Below are 18,470 nucleotides of genomic sequence, written 5' to 3'. Positions count from 1 at the left end.
AATATTAACGAAAACTATTTGCAACATTTCCTGCGTGGCTCGCAAAAACTACATCATCAACAGTTTTCAATGTTTACATTTTTTAAACTTTCGCGTGCAACGTGCAAGCGTGCGTATGTGTTGATGCAAGCGAAAGTCATTCGCAAACGGTTCAACCGGTTATTTTTTATTGTAAACAAAAGTGCGCTTTCGCTGATTGCAATACCAAGGGCAGGTGAGCCATAAACTTAATTTTTAAAGGAAACTTATATCATATTATTAAATTTGTGTGTTATTCAATATCGTGGTAAGTTGGTACTTGATTATAACCACCGGGAATTCAACATTTTATCGTATTTTTCGGCTTGCTCGTTCGTTCTCCTGTTCGCTTCAAACAACACGTACTTGCTTTTTTGCTTGTTTCTCCCAATCGTTGAACAAGAATTGCTTTCTAGCTATATGCATAAAGAACATCATATTTGCGTTAATCTTCTCAATTAACTATAATTAAAATGAAATTGTTTATATTTGCTTCATAAACAATTCCCTCGAACCGATTGATTGTCAGTTTTTCCGCGCATTCGCACACATACACGGTTGCTAGACGTCAACCCTTAAAGAGAATGGCAAATATCAACCCGTGAAATAAAATACCGAAATTAACACTTGGTGCTGCTGGTGTTGCTGCTTCAATAACGTACGTTGTTACAAGTAATATTTTATCAAATTGATTCATCTAACCTGTCTCATCAATTGTCGTGGTTAGCAATATTGTTTAACAGCCAAACGTACGTTGTTTTTTGGTGCACCTGCAGTTTGTAACTATTTGGGTAGCAGATTTCAGGGCTGAAGGTGGTAAGAATTTGACAGTCTTAAAACGATGGTCAAAGAATGTTGTCATAAAGCTGGCCGCTGCTTGATCATCGTGTTAGCTTAAGAAGTTAAACATAAACACTTAATTGTTCCGATTACCGTGAGCAGTACACTATTCACTTGCTAAAACGGTTCATCTTTTCAATTTTGCTAAGCACAGCCGTTAAACGTATGTAAGCTTTGTAACAGGGCAAATGTTTTGGGTTGAGGTGATGGTGCTGTCTGTGATTTCATAAAAGAATTCATTTTACTTTCGTTGCAGAACCGTTCTCCCAGCAGAAATGGCCTCGGAACATTTAATGATACGGCAGCTATTGACTTTGCACGTAGAAACTGTTCCAAGCAATGTTGCACCAGCATTATGTAGAAAGGAAATGCTACGTGTACCATAGAGGATTGGATAAGGATCAAGGTAAGTTATAGTAATATAAACATCGCAAATCCGATAAGAATGTATGTTATGTATCGATCGGCATGCATTCTATGCATGTCTCTCTCATTCGATACGATAATCCTTTTTGGGCAAATTATGTTGCCTTCAGAGTTGTTTCGTGACCTTCCGCACGATCGCTCAGCATGCTTCCGTTCGCGGTACGCAATACACAAACAAAACAATCCTGTATCGAATATTAGTCTGCAGCTACCTGCTAAGCTGTATCGTGGCTTGTAAATGGTTGTAATAATAGCTAATAAAGCATGCATCGGTTGATACTCTGGCTAGCCAAACAATATCAACTTTCGGCACCCTGACCTCATTTGACAGCCTAGCGCGAGAAAGGTAAAGCAGGCCACCGTGACGTACATACATTACATCCTAGCTCGGTACAGTATACAGTACAGAGCGTTGGACAGATGGTTGAATGGGATAGCAATGTTTTACTGTGCAATCATGAAATGCCGCTGTTGGCCGTGTTGCGGAAATGCATTCTGCTTTCGGTGCAACACACGATTCAAAATCGGTTACATTTTACTGGCAATTGCCCGTATGTGGTGTGAAAACGAATGTTTATGTTTTGAAGACGACTTACACCACACTTTTGAAAGGTGGACGTGTGGTGTAACTGTTTTCGAATGTCTTCAACTCCTCGAATAAGACAACGTTTAAAAATTCTTCCAGTTCGTCGGTTAAAGTTTGTTCTTTAATATTATTTTATTTTGTTACTTTTCTGGTTTCATCGGTAAACTAATCAATTTTATCTTTTTTTAGATTATGTGAGGTAAACTGCAAAAGAATGGACTAGAAGCGAAGGGGATCTCTTGGTCTTCAAGCTGCATTTCAATTTGTGAGGAAAGAAATACTGAAACAGACGGCATGTAGGTGTCTGCTACTATCGCCCCACCACCACAAAAATCCGGCAAATAATACACACGTTGGAAAATTGCATGGTTCTATTGCTGATGCATCAAACAGCAAATATGCAGTTTCAAACAGGAAGTGTAAAAACGGAGTTGCTTCCAGATCGCACAGATGCACTGCTCGAAAGCACTCGTACCGGACACGTAATCGTCAACTCGAGAGAAGAAACTGACTCGCTACCGTAAACTGTCTCGCAACGGGTCGAAGAATCCCATCCGTCAGAAAGTAATAGCGATAGCAGTGTAGTGGTCCGTCTCTCTCTCGCTACCGTTCTGGGAAGTGCGAGTAGTTCGGATTTGTGTAGTGCGTTGAAAAGGTTTTTGGGCGGCGAAGAAGGATGCCGTGTGAAGTGTGAACGGAGTATCGTCTCTTTCCCTCATTCTAGAACGACCCCGACAGCAACGCAGCAGCAGCAGCATTTTCGTCGTCCGCGTTTTCGCCTTTTTATCGTGTGAAAGCAAATAATTTCGAATGAATTTTAGCTGTGAATATGGCTAAAGTAGTGTGACGGCGAATGGTGCGTAATCTGTAGAGCGTGCAGTGCCGAGCGGCAATCGAGAGGCCCACTACATTCGACCAGCAGACGTAATGAAGCAAATGTGAAGCCATCTTTTTTTCCGTGTTCGCTGATTTGCCATAGTATCGGTTGTGGTGGCGCGCGTGCGGGAGAGAGCAAAGGGTTGCGGTGCGTATGCTGTGTGCGAGTGTGTGTATGTGTGTTGGAAGTGAGAAGAAGACGAGCGCGCGGGTTTGATGAGTATAAAAGTTGGATGTGAGCAGACGTATGAAGAAGCGTAGTAGTGGAGCTGCAGTAAGAGAAGGTGAAACGCAGTGAAGTGAGTGTGAGCGAGCGTGAAGAGGGAAGGAATCGTCGGGAGTGAAAAAAACGACGACGGCAATCGATTGTTGGCGTGTGTAGTAGTGTTGGTGGTGGTGCATACGGGCACACAGCAGCAACGGGTGTGTATGCGTACATATGTGTGTGTGTGTGCATGGTACCACCATTTTAATGTGCCATCATCGAGCAGGCTAGGAGGTGTGCGTATGTGTGCTGGGAGCATTTAGTGTGTCGAGTGGAAAGAAGAAGAAAGGAAGCGTAAGGAAGTGAGCAAAAGGTTTTTTTTTCAAATGAAAGTGTAATTTTGTGTTTTTGTTACGGTGTGCGAGAGGTGTAGTAGGTACGCCGGAAAATCCCCCAAGCGCGGCAATTAAATTTGAAGCTCACAAAGAGGCAAATAAAAGTTGTGTGCTCTAATGTGAAGTTGCGCACGGTATGTAGCATAATTTTGCAACGCAATCGCGCGTCGCATCGCTCCCCTTTCATTGTGCGTGATATCTATGTGTATAAGTGCTCGCGTGTGTGTGTATGCGTGTGCTCGCCCGTGCAGCACACTGGAATTATATTAACATACCCATCTTTTTTCTTGGCCCAGCAAAAAATCCCTTCAAACATACACACACACACCCATACACCGGTACGGTGCGTGAGACGAAATCGCGTGTCGCTGAGAAATGTTGAGCGTGAGCAGTGAGTACGCGCGAGACATAGCAAACGCAGCAGCAGTTCCCGAAAATCCGTAAAGCGGATTCGTTGTTTCATAATCGAACGCGAAAGTTTTGTGGCTTGCTGTCGGTAGAAAGGCACACTAAAGTGCAGCAAAATTAGGAAAAAGCGGTATTGAAAGTGTAAAATTCAAATCCTTTTTTTTGCTGAATCGGCATCACTCGGTCACGGCTCCAAGCAGGCCGGAAAAAAGAACCAAATACCAATAACGCTTCTCTCTACGAATGTTGTTTGTTGGTACGTCGGTGTGTGAGCGTCATATCCGTAGTGAAAGAGAGAATATCAATGTGAGTATTTATGTTCCACTTGCCCACCCGTATGGATAACAGATCAAATGTATCGTCGATCATGGCACATAATTGCAGCGAATGTATTATGCTACGGTGCAGCCCCAGCCCCCATGCAAGGAAGAATTGGTATGGTAGAAAATAATATGAACACCGCCGCGCGCGCTTCTGTTTTGTATGAACGGCAATGAGAAGTGAGCAAAGGCACACACAGTCGCGCGCTGGGCTGTGCAAGCAGACAGCTCTCACGCGGCTGCAGTACGCCCCTATTCGTGAGCACTAACACAGCGACATATTCCCAAGCGGGTGAGCGCAGAAGAGCAAGTAGCATGTAAAAACGTATTTTTAATTGAAGATGTGTGTGCGCGCGCGAAACAATACGCGATTTGTTACACAGATCAGGCAACATAAATGGTTTTGAAGTGGCCAAAGCTCTCGCGTGATTGTTTGTCAGCCAATTGTTGTTGACGATGAATGTTGTGCTATGTGTGGCTTGGTTGCTTTGGATAGATTTTCCCGGCCAGAGGAACAAATGCCAGCATACAGAGGCGCTACGTACAACCGACAATATGGTATGATGTATCTCGCATACAGCCACAAACCCCAGGGGGTCTAGTGTTAGACTGCGTCATTGTGCCTGTCGTGTTTTGTGACCAAAAAAGTGACCGTTGTTGTCCATAGGGTTTGTTGTAAATTATAAATTTGAGCCGTATTCCACAATAAACAATATTGTGAAAAGGTTTTTTTTATAATTGACTAATTTTTACTAGAAATTTTAATAATATCTTAAATTGGTAATTTATTTTTCGGTTCTCTCGTTGATAAACATTGACTTTATGGAACTTTTGACTTATCTTATCTCAAAAATACACTAAGCTTCACTATTCAAAATTGTAAAATCAAATACCTTTGTTGAATGCAACGCTTTGCCGTTGACTGCGTTTATATTTTTAATCTATTGTGTCGTAAAAATAATTAATCATGAGTAAACGATTGACTGCTTATAATTGTTAATCTACAAACGATGTGCTGCAGTTGCTGTTGGTTTGCGCTATGTCTGATGCATTTTTGATAAGGATATCGTTTATCGTTTGAAATCGGTGCGTGCATCACATATCATGAGCTGGCACACACGTTTTTGTTGTGATAGCATTTGCCTTTGTTTAGGTTATGTAACGGGCACCTAACGCACACCCACTTTGCTCCATTTTGATTGCAAACATTACGCATTACAAAAGAAAAGACTCCCTAATACGATCGGGAGCCTCGTAGCCTGTAGAATGGATAGAAATCTATAATCAAATGATCGATAAGTAAGAATAGTTTGTTTCCGGCGCTGAAATGGCGAACGCCAGTTAAAGACAACGTCCACAAACGTCTGAATATCCACGTACGCAGACATGATTCTATACGTCGTGTGCTGTCCCATCGTTCCGTCCGTTCGCTCGTTCGCGCGCCTTCCTTGTGTGTGGTAATTCTACTCTGCCAAGCGCACCACTGGCTGCTTCGACCAAGCAGAGTCCGTCACACTCATCATCATCATCACATGGTGGTAAAATCAGCCGCCTTTTTTATGTGAGAAATTGTCAGTGAGAAGAATGGCGAAAAGCTGTGTACCCCTTTTCGTTTCCCACTGTCTCACGCCACCCTAATTTTCTCACCTCATCAGTGAAAGAATTTTCCGCAAATGGATGATGAAATTTAAACTCTATATTGTGTTCTTTCGAATGCTGGTTCTGTAAGCTCGTTTTCCATTATCTATTAGCGAATGTTACTATAGTAACAGTCTTTTATCTCAAACTTCTGAGCAACTCTCGCATATACGTCTGTACAAAAATCTTGTTCCCGTCCGGGCAAAAAATTGGGAAACAAAATAACGTTGGTGAAAAATCCATTTTGGTGTAGTATGGTGTTCAGTGAGCAAGCAGCCGTAGCAAGAAATGACTGAAAACGAAATCACTTCCGTTCTGTTGTGTACGTGTGCCGAATTTCTCACCAGGTACCGGCGTATCGCGCTCGCATCTCACCATGTGTGTGTGCGGAACCGCGAATTGAATTTGCGTGGATCCTAACTTTTTCTGTGCGTGTGTCTTTTGTGCGGCAAGAAACATGATTTGACATGAATTTTGTTGTTAATCCACGGCCTCGATGAACGATCGATTCTGGTGAGCATAACGTGATTCGGTGACCGGTGTGTAGTGACGGTAATGATTCCTTCTTTGGTACGGCAGGACCGGATATCGAATCCCATCCGAATTGTTCATGATAATTCATGACGCATTCCAGAGCGAACACTATTTTTCTTCGTGGGGCTGCACTGTTTGTCTTTATGTTATCAATATTTTATAATGGATAACCATGTATTAATATGTTGTTTGTTTTTTTTTTTATATTTCTCTTTTATAGTTGGTGTACAAGCGGTAAAAGCAGTGTCCTTGGATGTGGAATCCTAAGATAAGGGACGGTTTAGAACAAAGTGCACAACCTTCTTACGGCCGAACGCATCCGCTGTAAGAGGACACGCAATTAATTTGCATGTGCCACGGTGAATGGGACTAGCGGTAGTTGCGTCGGTGCCCCTGGAAAATAGATCCGATGCAGTGGAAGCGATGGCGCCCGCTCTAACCGAGCCATTAAGCCAAAGCAAACTGTCCTCTTCGGCTGCGTCTGGCGCATCGCCGCGGACGAGCAGCAGCACGACAACCACAGCCACTACCACATTCGACGGTACTACGATCGTCACCTCACCGGGTAATGTTCATACCGAACTAGATCATCACCAGCAACAAACGCAACAGTTGGAGCAAATTTTGACCACACCAGACCACCCCCAACACTACTCGGTTCCGGTGGACGTGTCTGAAGCTGTAGTCGTAACGGCCACTACCACGGCACTATCGGAGGAAAACATTCTCCCAGCCGGTGGTGGGGAAGTGTCACAGGTGCAAGGAACGGCGACAATGTCCCTGTTGATGGGTTCCAGCGACGTTGTTGGATCGACCACTGTGGACGACATACAAAATAACAATAGCGGTGAGCCGGGTTTGAAGCTCGATACCGACGCGAACCGTGACCTGATCGAATTGGCCCTCGAGCAACTTCACCAGGACGAAACCATGGGTGGCGGAGGAAATGGCAACGAAACGCCTGCCGTAGACTCGATGACGGTGTCCAACGTGGTAGACATGGCTTCCGTTACAGCGCATTCCTCAATGCCGGCTAACGTATTGCAACTTGCCACACAGCATCCGATCACTGATCTGATGCCGATGGAGTTGCCACCAACGCAGATGATCGTATCTCAAGGCGGTTTTCCCGATGCACAGCAGCAACAACAAATGACCAGTGGCGCCAGTTTTATGAGCATGCCAATCCAAGATTCCTCCCAATCGTCATCCTCGCTTACCGGGATGGGTGGCGTCAGTGGTTCGAGTGAGCTGGGCATGCAGCTAAAGGAAAGCAACGAAGTAGATCAGATGATACGAGAACTCTCCACGGCGGACATCGACCTGCTGCAGGTATTCAAAAGCTTCGACAACAATAATCTGCTCCTGTTCAGCGATGCGGACGTGGCGAACCTGTGCGACGTGCCAGTGGTCGATGGGAATCAATCGCAATCCTCTCCGAACAAAGATCGGGAGCGGTTAGAGCAGCACGCGGAAATCCTTAAAATGCAGGCACAGATGCAACGAAAGCAAGACTTTCTCGTCCGCCGACTCAGCAAGCTTAAAGCCCGGTACATGGGCCAGCACATCAGCGAAGAGATCGCCGGGCTGTTCGAGTACACGCAACGGTTCTGGAAGAAGCGCGAAAAGGAGAATGCTAAACAGTTGCACAACATGAACAGTAGCATCGGTAACACCAGTACCAGTAACAGTGCCGGGTTGATGGGCAATAATGCTGGACCGTCGTTTTCCTCCGGCGCCGAAGGTTGCTGGCCCGATATTATTCCATTTCAAGCACCTCCACCCGATCAGACACCGGAAAAGTTGAAACCTATCTCGGCCAACGGACTGAAAACGTTCACCAAGCGGCTCGAATCCATTGCGAGCACGATCTGTTCGGAGCAGAGCAAGCGTGTCCTGGACGGACGTTACTTTCACGGTGTAAACAGCATCGGTAATGCGGCAACACCGCCGACCAGTGGTGTTGGGAGAGCAACAGATCCGACCACCGGTTTTGTTTCCAACATCTCCAACACCATCCCGTTGTTTGAACGATCGGCGGCGCAGGAGCTGGAACAGACGTCCGGTTTGCTGTATGCCGAATTGCGACAGGTTCAGACTACCATCGATTCGGACGCAACGCTCAGCAGCTCAGGCGGTGAATCGGCGGATGAATCTATACCGTACTTGAACGATGTGCAAGAACCACTTCCAATGTAAGTTCCATTTCTATCACTGGCGATCGTGACTGACGTGCGCGTACCATTCTTAGAATATTCAAAGATTCCAAAGTAGAAGATTCAATTTCTATTCCTGATTCAGACTAGAATTGACCTTTGACTGTCTTTTCTTCTTCTTGCATTAACGAAATAATCCCGATCGTCAAATGGCGGCTTACTATTCTTGGACATTAATGGTAGTTGTATAGTCAGTTCCTGACTGCAGGGGAACTGTCTGCATGGAATTTGAACCTCGATCCTGCAATGTTAAGATCCTATTGTCGCATCTACCACCGGACAGCCCTCTGTCTTTCGCTACCACATTACAACAGAACAGTACAGAATATAGAACAGAGTTTGATTGGCAGATAATAGCCAATCCGATTCTCAAATTCAATTCTTCAAGTAATTATTAGAGAAAAATTACTCCACAAAATTCTCCATTCTCAAATTTTACCTAATTTGTTACAAATCTTATGCTATCCTTCTAACTTGGAGAAGATTTTGATTCGTCATCCAAACTGAAGTAGCAAAGAATTGTCAAAACATGTGCATATGTAGTCTTTGACCTTTTTTGTATTTTTCTAATAAATATTTTATTATCTTGTTACTTTTATAAAAGGACAATAAATTTACTAGTACTATATCTTTACTAACAATATCCCTTCAAACTTGCAAAAAAGAACAAATTAAAGCATAATTTTTTATCATGAATATCTGGTACAGAATCTTGTAATAAAATCCATTTGATCCAAAACGATGTTCCTAGAGGTTTAGATATCGAAAAACTATAGTGCCAAACTAGAATATTCAAAGAAAAAATGTGGTGTAGCGTTGTAGAATAATTCTCCTCTACTTGTTGAAACAAAGTTGATTCAGGTGCTACTGTACAGAAATTGTTTCTCTTCACTTGTATGTTAAATGTGTGCAACTAACTTATTAATCACTTTTCTATTTCAATTATTTTTTTAGTACCGAACGAGCCGCCTGGAGGTGGGCAAATGATCGAGCGGCCGTAGCTTGCAAATGGACGTGGGTCTGTGCACGGATAGCAGATCTGGAGTATCGTATCCGGCAACACGGTGAGGTACTGAACAAGATACGTTGCAACAAAGGTCCCGTCCTGCTAGAGGATTTCACGCCGTCCGGCGACCAGCTACAACAGTCCCAACAGTCGGTGAATGGTTATCGTGGCCAGCTACCGGGCAGCAGCAAACCCTTAACATCCCAATCCACCGTAACGGATGAGGAAGATGCCGATACGGCGTCCCGTTGCTCCCGGACGAAACCCTACTGTCGCTCCCAGTTCCGGAAACGGAAACTGATGCAAACGCACAACCTGCACACCGTATCGAAACGAGCGGCAAAACCAAGGTAAGCAGAGGATCGGGGTTCCCGATTAAAAAATCTGTCTTAAAAGTACTGTTGAATGTAAATCTGTATTGACCAAACCCTTTAATAGTTTTATTAAGGAACTTTGGTCATTAGGGTTGTTTTATTTTCACGGAATATTGAGTACCAGTTTAATTAACTATCTTTCCCTGTCTCTGTTGCAGCAACATCAAGTGCGGTTGCCAGTGGCCGTTGCTTCCCTGTGCTCTGTGTACGGGACGTACGGATCCGACTGCACTTCGAGATCCGCTCGATACACTCACGTTCCCGGAACGCATCGCACTGCTCGATGCAAGCTTCCATCCCGTGTTGAGCTTCCCAGAAGGTAAGGCAAATCACTTTCCCTGCATATTGTAAGAAAAATTATTCGTACTAAGAGTAATGAGCCTGGATTATCCATCACCATCCAGCATTAGCTGGTGGCGAGAAGTATAGAGTGTAAAGGAACGATCGAAACGAGTGTCGATGTTTGTGTGTATAGTAGAGAGAAAAACGTCGAATGAGCGAATGTCTTTGTTGAGATGTAATGTGTACAGTAAAACGATGTCGATGAGTCAATCACTTGCAGATGTGCTGGTTTGTTTGAACGGTTAGAATGCAAGAAAAGCTCATATTTTGATTACAACTAGCCATTTATTATTCCAAGTTGTTGAATTTTTTTTACACCAATTTTGGGTGATGAAATGTGTCATCAGTTTTATTTCGTTCCGGCTGTACAATAAGAAGTATATTATATTCCAAATTCCTCGTTCTATTTCGCTAAACTTTTTGAACAGCTGAGATGAATCCTGTCGAATTATCTATAGAAGGGATTCGATGATTGATAATGGTTGCAGGGTTACACGGTTCATTTTTGAAGTGTTAACAGCTTTTCGACAAGTTTATTTTTAAGAAATATCGGTTAGGATCCTAACTTCATACAAATTTTATTTTCAAAGGGCTGAATTTCAACATCACGGCATTTCATTTCAATAGTTCTATGAAATCGAGCAGTTTTGAGCTGAAAAAGAACTGGAGAAACAAAACAAACAAATAAACTGGAGTTACAAACTCATTTTGCAATGTAAACGGAAAATTTTGTCGGTCTTGATATGGTTTTCCATTTCTGCCGAGTAATTCCTTTCCATCCGAAAAGAAATTTTCAATCCTTTCATACGATTTTCAACAGAAATGTCAAATCTAAACCGTATGAAATGTAAACAAATTAAGATTTTGAATTAATTGCTTTTTAAAACAATTATATATTTCAAGTAATCCATATTGGACACATTATTTTCATAGTTCCACTTCATTTCACAAGCAATAATGGCAAAATATTGTGTTCCACCCGCTTGCGAGATTTTCGAATGATGAAAATCATATGGAAGGATTGAAAATACATATGGGTGGAATGAATTTGCAGTTTGGAATACATCGTTCAAATCGTCAAACTCGATAAACCCTGGAACGCCCTACTAGGTCACGCCGGCCATCGAATTGCTCACTAGACTTGCGGATACCACGTAGTTGGATAGTCAATCTCTCTTACGGAGGAAGGGTACCGGTGTGATGTGGATCTTGGTCCTGCCATTTGAAGAAAAACACCGTTGACGCCTCTTCCACAGGATCGCAATGTTTTTAGCACTACCAAATCAAATCTGTTTATTGATTAAAGTTAGTTATAGAAATTTCTGAGGATCGCATTTTTATCATACGTGTGTCGAAGTTTAGAAACCCCTGTTGCAAACAATGCAGCCTTAAAAGTGGTTTACTCTATTTAAAAGCTAAAAGAATACTTTTCGTCTTACACGAAAGTTCAAGTCGGAAGAGTGCGTGGTCGTGTAAGCAATCTTGTCGAAGTGAGAAGTGTGCTGTCTGGGCATCTGCTCTGCATGTGTGTCATTCATTTAACTGCTCCCCTGACCTCCCTAGCCAGCACCAAATGCAATGCAATGTAATGTAATGAATAGCGCAAAACCAACCCCTTACTGTCCACTATCCATACTATGCGATGTAATGCAATCCCGCTACGCTACTACCACTGATGATCGGCTGTATGTATGTATGATAGATGGACGTATCGAATGATTTGCTATGGTGCGGTCGTCTCAATAGTGCAGTGCTACTGCTGCCCTCACTCTCGCGTGTTGCTGTGTGGGTACAGTAATCATCACTACTAGAGCAGCGCACAGGCCACATCAACACCAACGTCGTTCGAAAACACTTGCCCCTGTATGATGTCCCACAGCGTGATGTGGTGCCGCACACATCGTCGTCATGCTCGCCTAGCATCGCATATCGGCAACTGTTCATCGTGCCAGCGAATAAATGCTCTACTCTTCTGTGTGTCTGCTCTGTGTGGAGAGTGAGAGCAACATTTCCCGCGCAAAATTTTCGTTTTCGTTGTGTTGTAGTAGTCCACGGATGAGCATTTGTTGTGTGTGTGTGTGTTTTTATTTCTTTTTTTTTCGATTGCTTCATGCTTCATGCTGAATCCTGTTGTTTCACCTCCTTTCGGTTCACCGTGTAATGCGCGTTCCGGCGTGGAAAATGCATACCGGCGCGCATGCGCTTCAAAACTAGCAAAACAACATCATCATCATGCCTTCACCTGCCCTGGTTTAGCCTACCACCCCCTTTGGTATTGGCTCCGGCAGTATTGGCCTTTTCGTTTTGTTGCCTTTATCAACGTCCCTGGATATGGGGCCGACTGTGGGGATGTTGTATTGGTTTTTTTTATTTGTTTTGGAACAGTTCGCTCCAAACAAAGAGAGTAGATGGGATCATATAACAAATTGGATAAAATTTACCGTCTTATGTGAGAAAAACTAAGTTAGGACTGTTATATTCAAATTTATTTGCTTATTTATGTAAGGAAATGTACGTAAAGATAATTTCTATTTTTGGTAACTTAAACAAATATCCTTTTAAACAGTAAAATAGTAATTGCCGTCCTTTAGCTGTATTAACTTTTGACCCACACATTAATTCATTTTTTTCTCTCATTTGCAGACATTTCTCACAGCATACATTTGGAGGCGATAATGCGAACACCGGACTGGCAGAGTAAAATGATTCGCAGCAAAGCCACCACCGGCCTCGCTGAATCGGTCCCGGGAACGTCGTCTTCACGCGGTGGAGCATTTTTCTCATCCGGTGACGAAATGACACAATCCTCGCACGGTAAGCGCTACATTGGTTCGGACGGCAAGCGGAAGTACGAGTCAATGACAAGCAACAAGTACAAGAATAACGATCGCTACATAAGTGATAGTGGAAACAGTAAGTCTCAACAGTAAAACCTCCTTTCGTTTGTGCCTAAACGAATCTCTGACACGCTCGTTTAACCAACTCTTACAGGATCCAAAAAAGCCAAAACGAAACGGGATGTGATACTTTCGAACAGCCGTAAATCCGGATCCGGTTATGCGTACGACGGTTCGCGCTCGGGTTCGAACGGCCATCGAAACAACAGGAATCAGGCGGGCGTGAGCAAGTCGAGAAAATCTTCCCATTGCTATGATAATTACGATGGCAATGATGTTGGACGTAGCAGAAACACGTCCCCAACGAACAACAACCGGAATGAAAGGTTAGTGTGGAGGAGCAAGGAAAAAAGGTGTGCATTAATTATGGGATTTAACAATATATTTATTTATTCTTAAATGTGTTTTGTAGGAGGTATCGCAACACCAGTGCATTCGACATCGGTAGCATCGTTATCCCACAGAGTATGGCGGCATCAACGAGAGTGTCACTACCACAATATAAGGATATCGCTGTACCGAAGTATGCTACTGTTTTTTTTTTTTTTTAATTTTTCTTTTAAATAAAATTGTTGATCACCCATATCATCTTTCTCTTCTAGATGGCGCATCGTTGGTGATCATGATGATGCAGATGAATCGCTTAACAGTCAGCTAGACAGTTCCGACATTGCGTCGAACAATGATCAATCCATGATAGTATCTGTAGGCATGGAACAGCAACTGTCCGCTGAAGGAGTAAACGTGAACATATTGAAAACTCCGATCAAGAGTGACTCCTCCGCGATTCCACCAAATGGTACGAAAACGCCTTCCACCTCTTCCGGGTACTTGGAAGCGGTACAGCAGCAATTGATTGTGATACCGGCCCAAGACGAGGAAGACATTTCCGATGAAGCGATCATGCTGAAGCACGACCGTGCACTGCAGGAGGAACGCAAAAAGTTCCGAACGTACCTAAAGTTCCCATGGAGCCGGCCACGTGCCAAGCGGCGCACCGACAGCCGGGCCGGCTCGAGCGGTGGCAATACGCCCGATCCGACATCGCCAGCACCGCCAACACCGATGGTGGAACATGATGTTAGTATTGAATAGGACGCGACAGAACCCCAAATAGTAGCACCATTTACTAATGCAAATCCTTCCTCCCAAACGTTACAGTCTTCGCCGGCGTGTCCATCGACTCCAATAACGCCCCAGGATGGGCAGGAGCTTTCCGAAGCTAATGTTATTAATGGTAATTACTTTTTCGATGTTTCTTGCTTTGAATAATTATTTCCTCAGTTGTTTATGTTACTTCCCGTGATAAATGCTAACATTTCTCTCTCTTTCATTCCCATGCAGCGCTTAACAAAAGTCTCCACAAGAAAGAACGCCGTAGGACGGTATCATCGAAACGGGAAGAGCAACAAATGCAGGGAGCAGGCACTACTACTCCAGACACACGCGAAGTAAGTGCGACGTGTCTAGTTAACAGCGATGCACCCCTAAAAAAGCACTAACATGAGACTTTATGGGATAGAAGATCAAACGCCTGTGTCAATGATAATTTATTTAAATTAACAGCTGTTTTGATAATGTTTTGAACACCACCACATGGTGGTTCTTCAAAGATAGCTGTTTTCAACATAATTTGAAGTTTTGAGTCCGTACGACACAGCACTACGCCCTTTAAACGTAGTGATGGACGATGGTTACAATAAATGTTGGGTACAGTTTATGACCAACTACACACTTGAAAGGAGTTTTAAGGACAAAACATTTGTTTTTTTAGATTTGCTTAATGAAAACCCTTGAAAATACCATTTTAGTACTTGATTTATGGATATTAGAAAATCGCCAAACGAGTAATAGGATGACGTTTGGTCACAATGCTGGTTTGTTTACGGATACTTTGAGTCATTTCTCATTAATATTTTGATCTCAGTCCATCGTATCATGTAACACAATAATCCTTAACAGCAAATATCAGAAATTGGAGGTTCAACGACCGAGCGTATGTCATAGCTGCGAAAGGACCTGCCAACCCGGTCCATTCGCTCATGAAACTAGTTAAGAAAACCAATATCTCTGGAAAATCTGTATGGAGAATCATGAAGATTATATGAAGACATGCCCGAGAAGTCCTGTTAAGGTGAAACAGAACTTTATATCAAAACATCCGGCCGATGTCAAGAAATTTTACTTCGTGGCAAACAAAAAAGTTGTCAGTTAAATTGGTGCTTTGTTTCGCTATATTGAAGAATAATAGGGAAGAATATTGAAGAATATAGGCTGAATGTCAACTTCTTCAAAAATCAATTGAATAATGCCATGGGGGACATATGGCCATGAGTAGCCAGTCCACAAAGCATTATCGTGTTTCACAATCACGGAATAGTACCGGAGGGCCCAGGAAGCTGGACCCCTGTATCGAACCGGGATTTATCCTCGGAAAGAAGAAAGAAGAAAATCATGCCGTGGTGTTCAACCAATCACTGACAAGTCATCTAATCTCGAAGATGAACATCTATGTTCGAATGAGTTATTCAATCTTCTGGAGTCATCGTAAGAATGTTATCGATAAAAAGGAAAGATAATCAGAGTAACTTTATTTGGAAGGACATAACAGGGTTCCGATCCACATATTGGGATTGGAATTAATGGGAAATGTGCAACACGACTGTGAGATTTTGCAATTAGCGCTGGCTCAAACGCTCGGCAGAAAATCCAAAGCTGATTACAAATTGCCAAAGTTGAATTGCAAATTTCCCCCTAACTGAATGTAATATTTCACTAGATGATGGGAAAGTTTCCAAAGCAGCTTGCAATAATCCACTAATCATTTGAAAAATTTTACTAAGTGATCTTAAAGCCCCTCTATATGTATCGAAACTCTGTATGGCAACAACAAACTACAATAATATTGCTTCATATAGTTGTAGGTTTTTTGAAGTTTGAGACTTTCAATGACGCTTTTTTTTGTAAAAGCTCGTATTTATACTAAATACCCTTTCAATTTCTACTCACTTCTAGGTCGTTTCGCCGTACGAAGCACTACAGTTCCCACTGGAGGACAGCATTTTCGAGGACATGGTACGCTCGATGCCGAGCGATCATCTCGACAATGACTGCCTTAGCAAGCTGACTGGCCGCAACGGGCTACCGTTCCGCCGCCCAGCGCATCGCAACAACAACATACTGCTGAAGGTAAACTCGAGCGTTAATCTGGCACCGGCCAGCCTTGGTTTTGGCAGTCAGAACCCGCTCAGCTCGAATGCATCGACCGCGACGACAGTATCGGCGACCGAAACCGATATGGAAGATTTCGATGATGAAGATCTGATGCTTGCGAAACGAATGGAGAAGGAGCTGATCATGCAGCGGCTACTGAACAGCCGCAGTGAGTCGCAACAGTATGAAATTGAGCCACCGTCCGCCAAACCTATGCTGGACGATGATGAGGACGTGATTGACGACGAAGAAACCGATACGGGTGAATCGTTGTTCGTCGAGGAAGATGATCCAAATGATCCGGAATGGCACGATCGGCCAGTAGGTGGTCGGTCGGGTGGTATTGGTGGTGGTGTTGGAAGTAATGGTGCTGGAAGTAATGCAAGAATGTAAAGAAAAGGCAGAAAGAGAGAGAGAGAGAGAGAGAGAGAGAGAGAGAGAGATGTGTGATGAAGGCGTTTGAAGGCATTCTTAAGCAAGTTAGGTTATACATTTTGTTACGCACGCTCCACAATGTGAGCATATTATTTTCATGTCTTGAAAGGAAGAGAAGGGAGGGAGGAAAGGAAGCGCGGTAAGTTTTCGTCAGTGATAGTTATAATATTAGGCACACATACACACATATGGACCGAGCCAAGCACACGTTCCGCACTTGGCATGAGTCAGTGCGAAAGGATAATGTTTTAAAGCCATAATTCGCTAGCAAGCATTCAGTTAACCCTGTGGACAGTCAGTTTTAAATCAAACCACAAACACGCATCATTCAAATAACTTTCCTATTTTATTTCAACAAAACAAACAATTCAAATATTAGCAACAAAAAATATCTTATTTTACCTCAACTGTTTGCTCTTTACTTTCCGTACAGTTCGTATGGTAAGGGAGTAGATAATTTTACGATAAATTCATTGAAACGCCATTTTCTTTTAATTATGTACCCTTCTCCAATGGTCACAATAAATAAGTTGCATTTTTTAATGCTCTTAAAGCAACATAAATTTAAGCGGAAGTGTGTATGTGTGTTTTTAGGCTACGATCCATGCGTTTGTGTGTGTGTTGCAAAACAGAAGGGGTTAAGTTTGTTTAAATGCATTTAAATATTCTTCTCGCGTACGGAATCATCCCTCAACAAACAACACCCTTTTTATCAACTTTGAAACTAATTAACCTGTTTTACTATACATGGCTAAGTGTAATGGCAAATGTTATTATTATTATGAGCAGAATAACGCAACAAAACAATAATAATAACTCGAGCGCGCATGTAACGATCATCCTGTAAGTAGAAGATTGTTTGCGAATATTTGAAAAGCACTCTAGAGTAGCAGGAGCGGGTGCAGCTTTACCTTCTTTTTAACTTTCTATATGAGTTGTACCTTGTTTTCAATTCGCGTGGCAATAATAATTTCCGTTGTTTCTTTTTTTTGGTGCGTGTAAAACACATAAAAGCAAGCAGAAAGCTTAAACATTTTAGATAGTAGTGTGTACTAGATATCTGATACTGCTGCTTCAGTTTCCAGTAAACAGTTTGTCATAAGGGAACTAAGGTAGAAAAGCATACTTCTTCTTATAGTAGTGGTATGCTTCACTTAAGGGATTCTTTATTGTTACGTACGTACGTGGCCGCTAGATAGCGAGAGAGTGAGAATGTGGTAGAAAGAATAATTTTAAAATATTTTGTTTAAATAAAGCTTAGCCATTTTAGATGATGATTTGCATTACTAGATGTGGAGGAGGAGTAAAGGAAACAGGGCGAGAGAGGGAGAGTGGCAGCATGATTTCCACAAAACACTCACTTACACAGACACTCACTCACCCATTATACAAAAATAATCTTTAACTGTCATACGAAACATTTACCAGCGCATCCAGTACTTTTATTGTTTTTTTCTGATAATAACGCTTCGCTCTCCTTTTAACTGCGGGCGATTGCCATAACCACACATAACACACACACACACACACACACACACACACACACACACACACACACACACACACACACACAAATACACACTTAAGGCAAAAACCATTTTTTGCCTTAAGTTGGCAAAAAAAGAACCTAGCAAGTATATTGTAGTTTAACTCTATTTCTAAGTCTTCGACGGTCGACGAATCCAGGGGGGAAAAAAATTACAAATAAATCGATCGCGAATTATTGTTTTTAGACAGAAAT

At 42.7% G+C, this 18,470-nt stretch overlaps 2 protein-coding genes across 2 annotated transcripts in view; one reads left to right on the top strand and one right to left on the bottom strand.

The window, feature by feature from the left end:
- The window catches only part of LOC126558621 (serine/threonine-protein phosphatase 4 catalytic subunit), a 161,615-nt gene that overhangs the window by 38,887 nt on the left and 104,258 nt on the right, over positions 1–18,470 (bottom strand). The window lies entirely within an intron of this gene.
- LOC126559662 (uncharacterized) lies at positions 6,596–16,687 on the top strand. Its single transcript, XM_050215833.1, has 10 exons — positions 6,596–8,441; positions 9,417–9,818; positions 10,001–10,161; positions 12,828–13,097; positions 13,176–13,407; positions 13,494–13,604; positions 13,684–14,161; positions 14,243–14,318; positions 14,426–14,532; positions 16,097–16,687. Exons 1-10 carry the CDS (start codon positions 6,610–6,612, stop codon positions 16,685–16,687), a joined length of 4,260 nt encoding a protein of 1,419 aa, XP_050071790.1. The 5' UTR covers positions 6,596–6,609.

Source organism: Anopheles maculipalpis, chromosome 2RL (assembly GCF_943734695.1).
Source record: "Anopheles maculipalpis chromosome 2RL, idAnoMacuDA_375_x, whole genome shotgun sequence".
Lineage (NCBI taxonomy): Eukaryota > Metazoa > Arthropoda > Insecta > Diptera > Culicidae > Anopheles > Anopheles maculipalpis.
The sequence above is the reverse complement of the archived record's forward strand: the minus strand, read 5'-3'. Positions and strand labels throughout refer to the sequence as shown.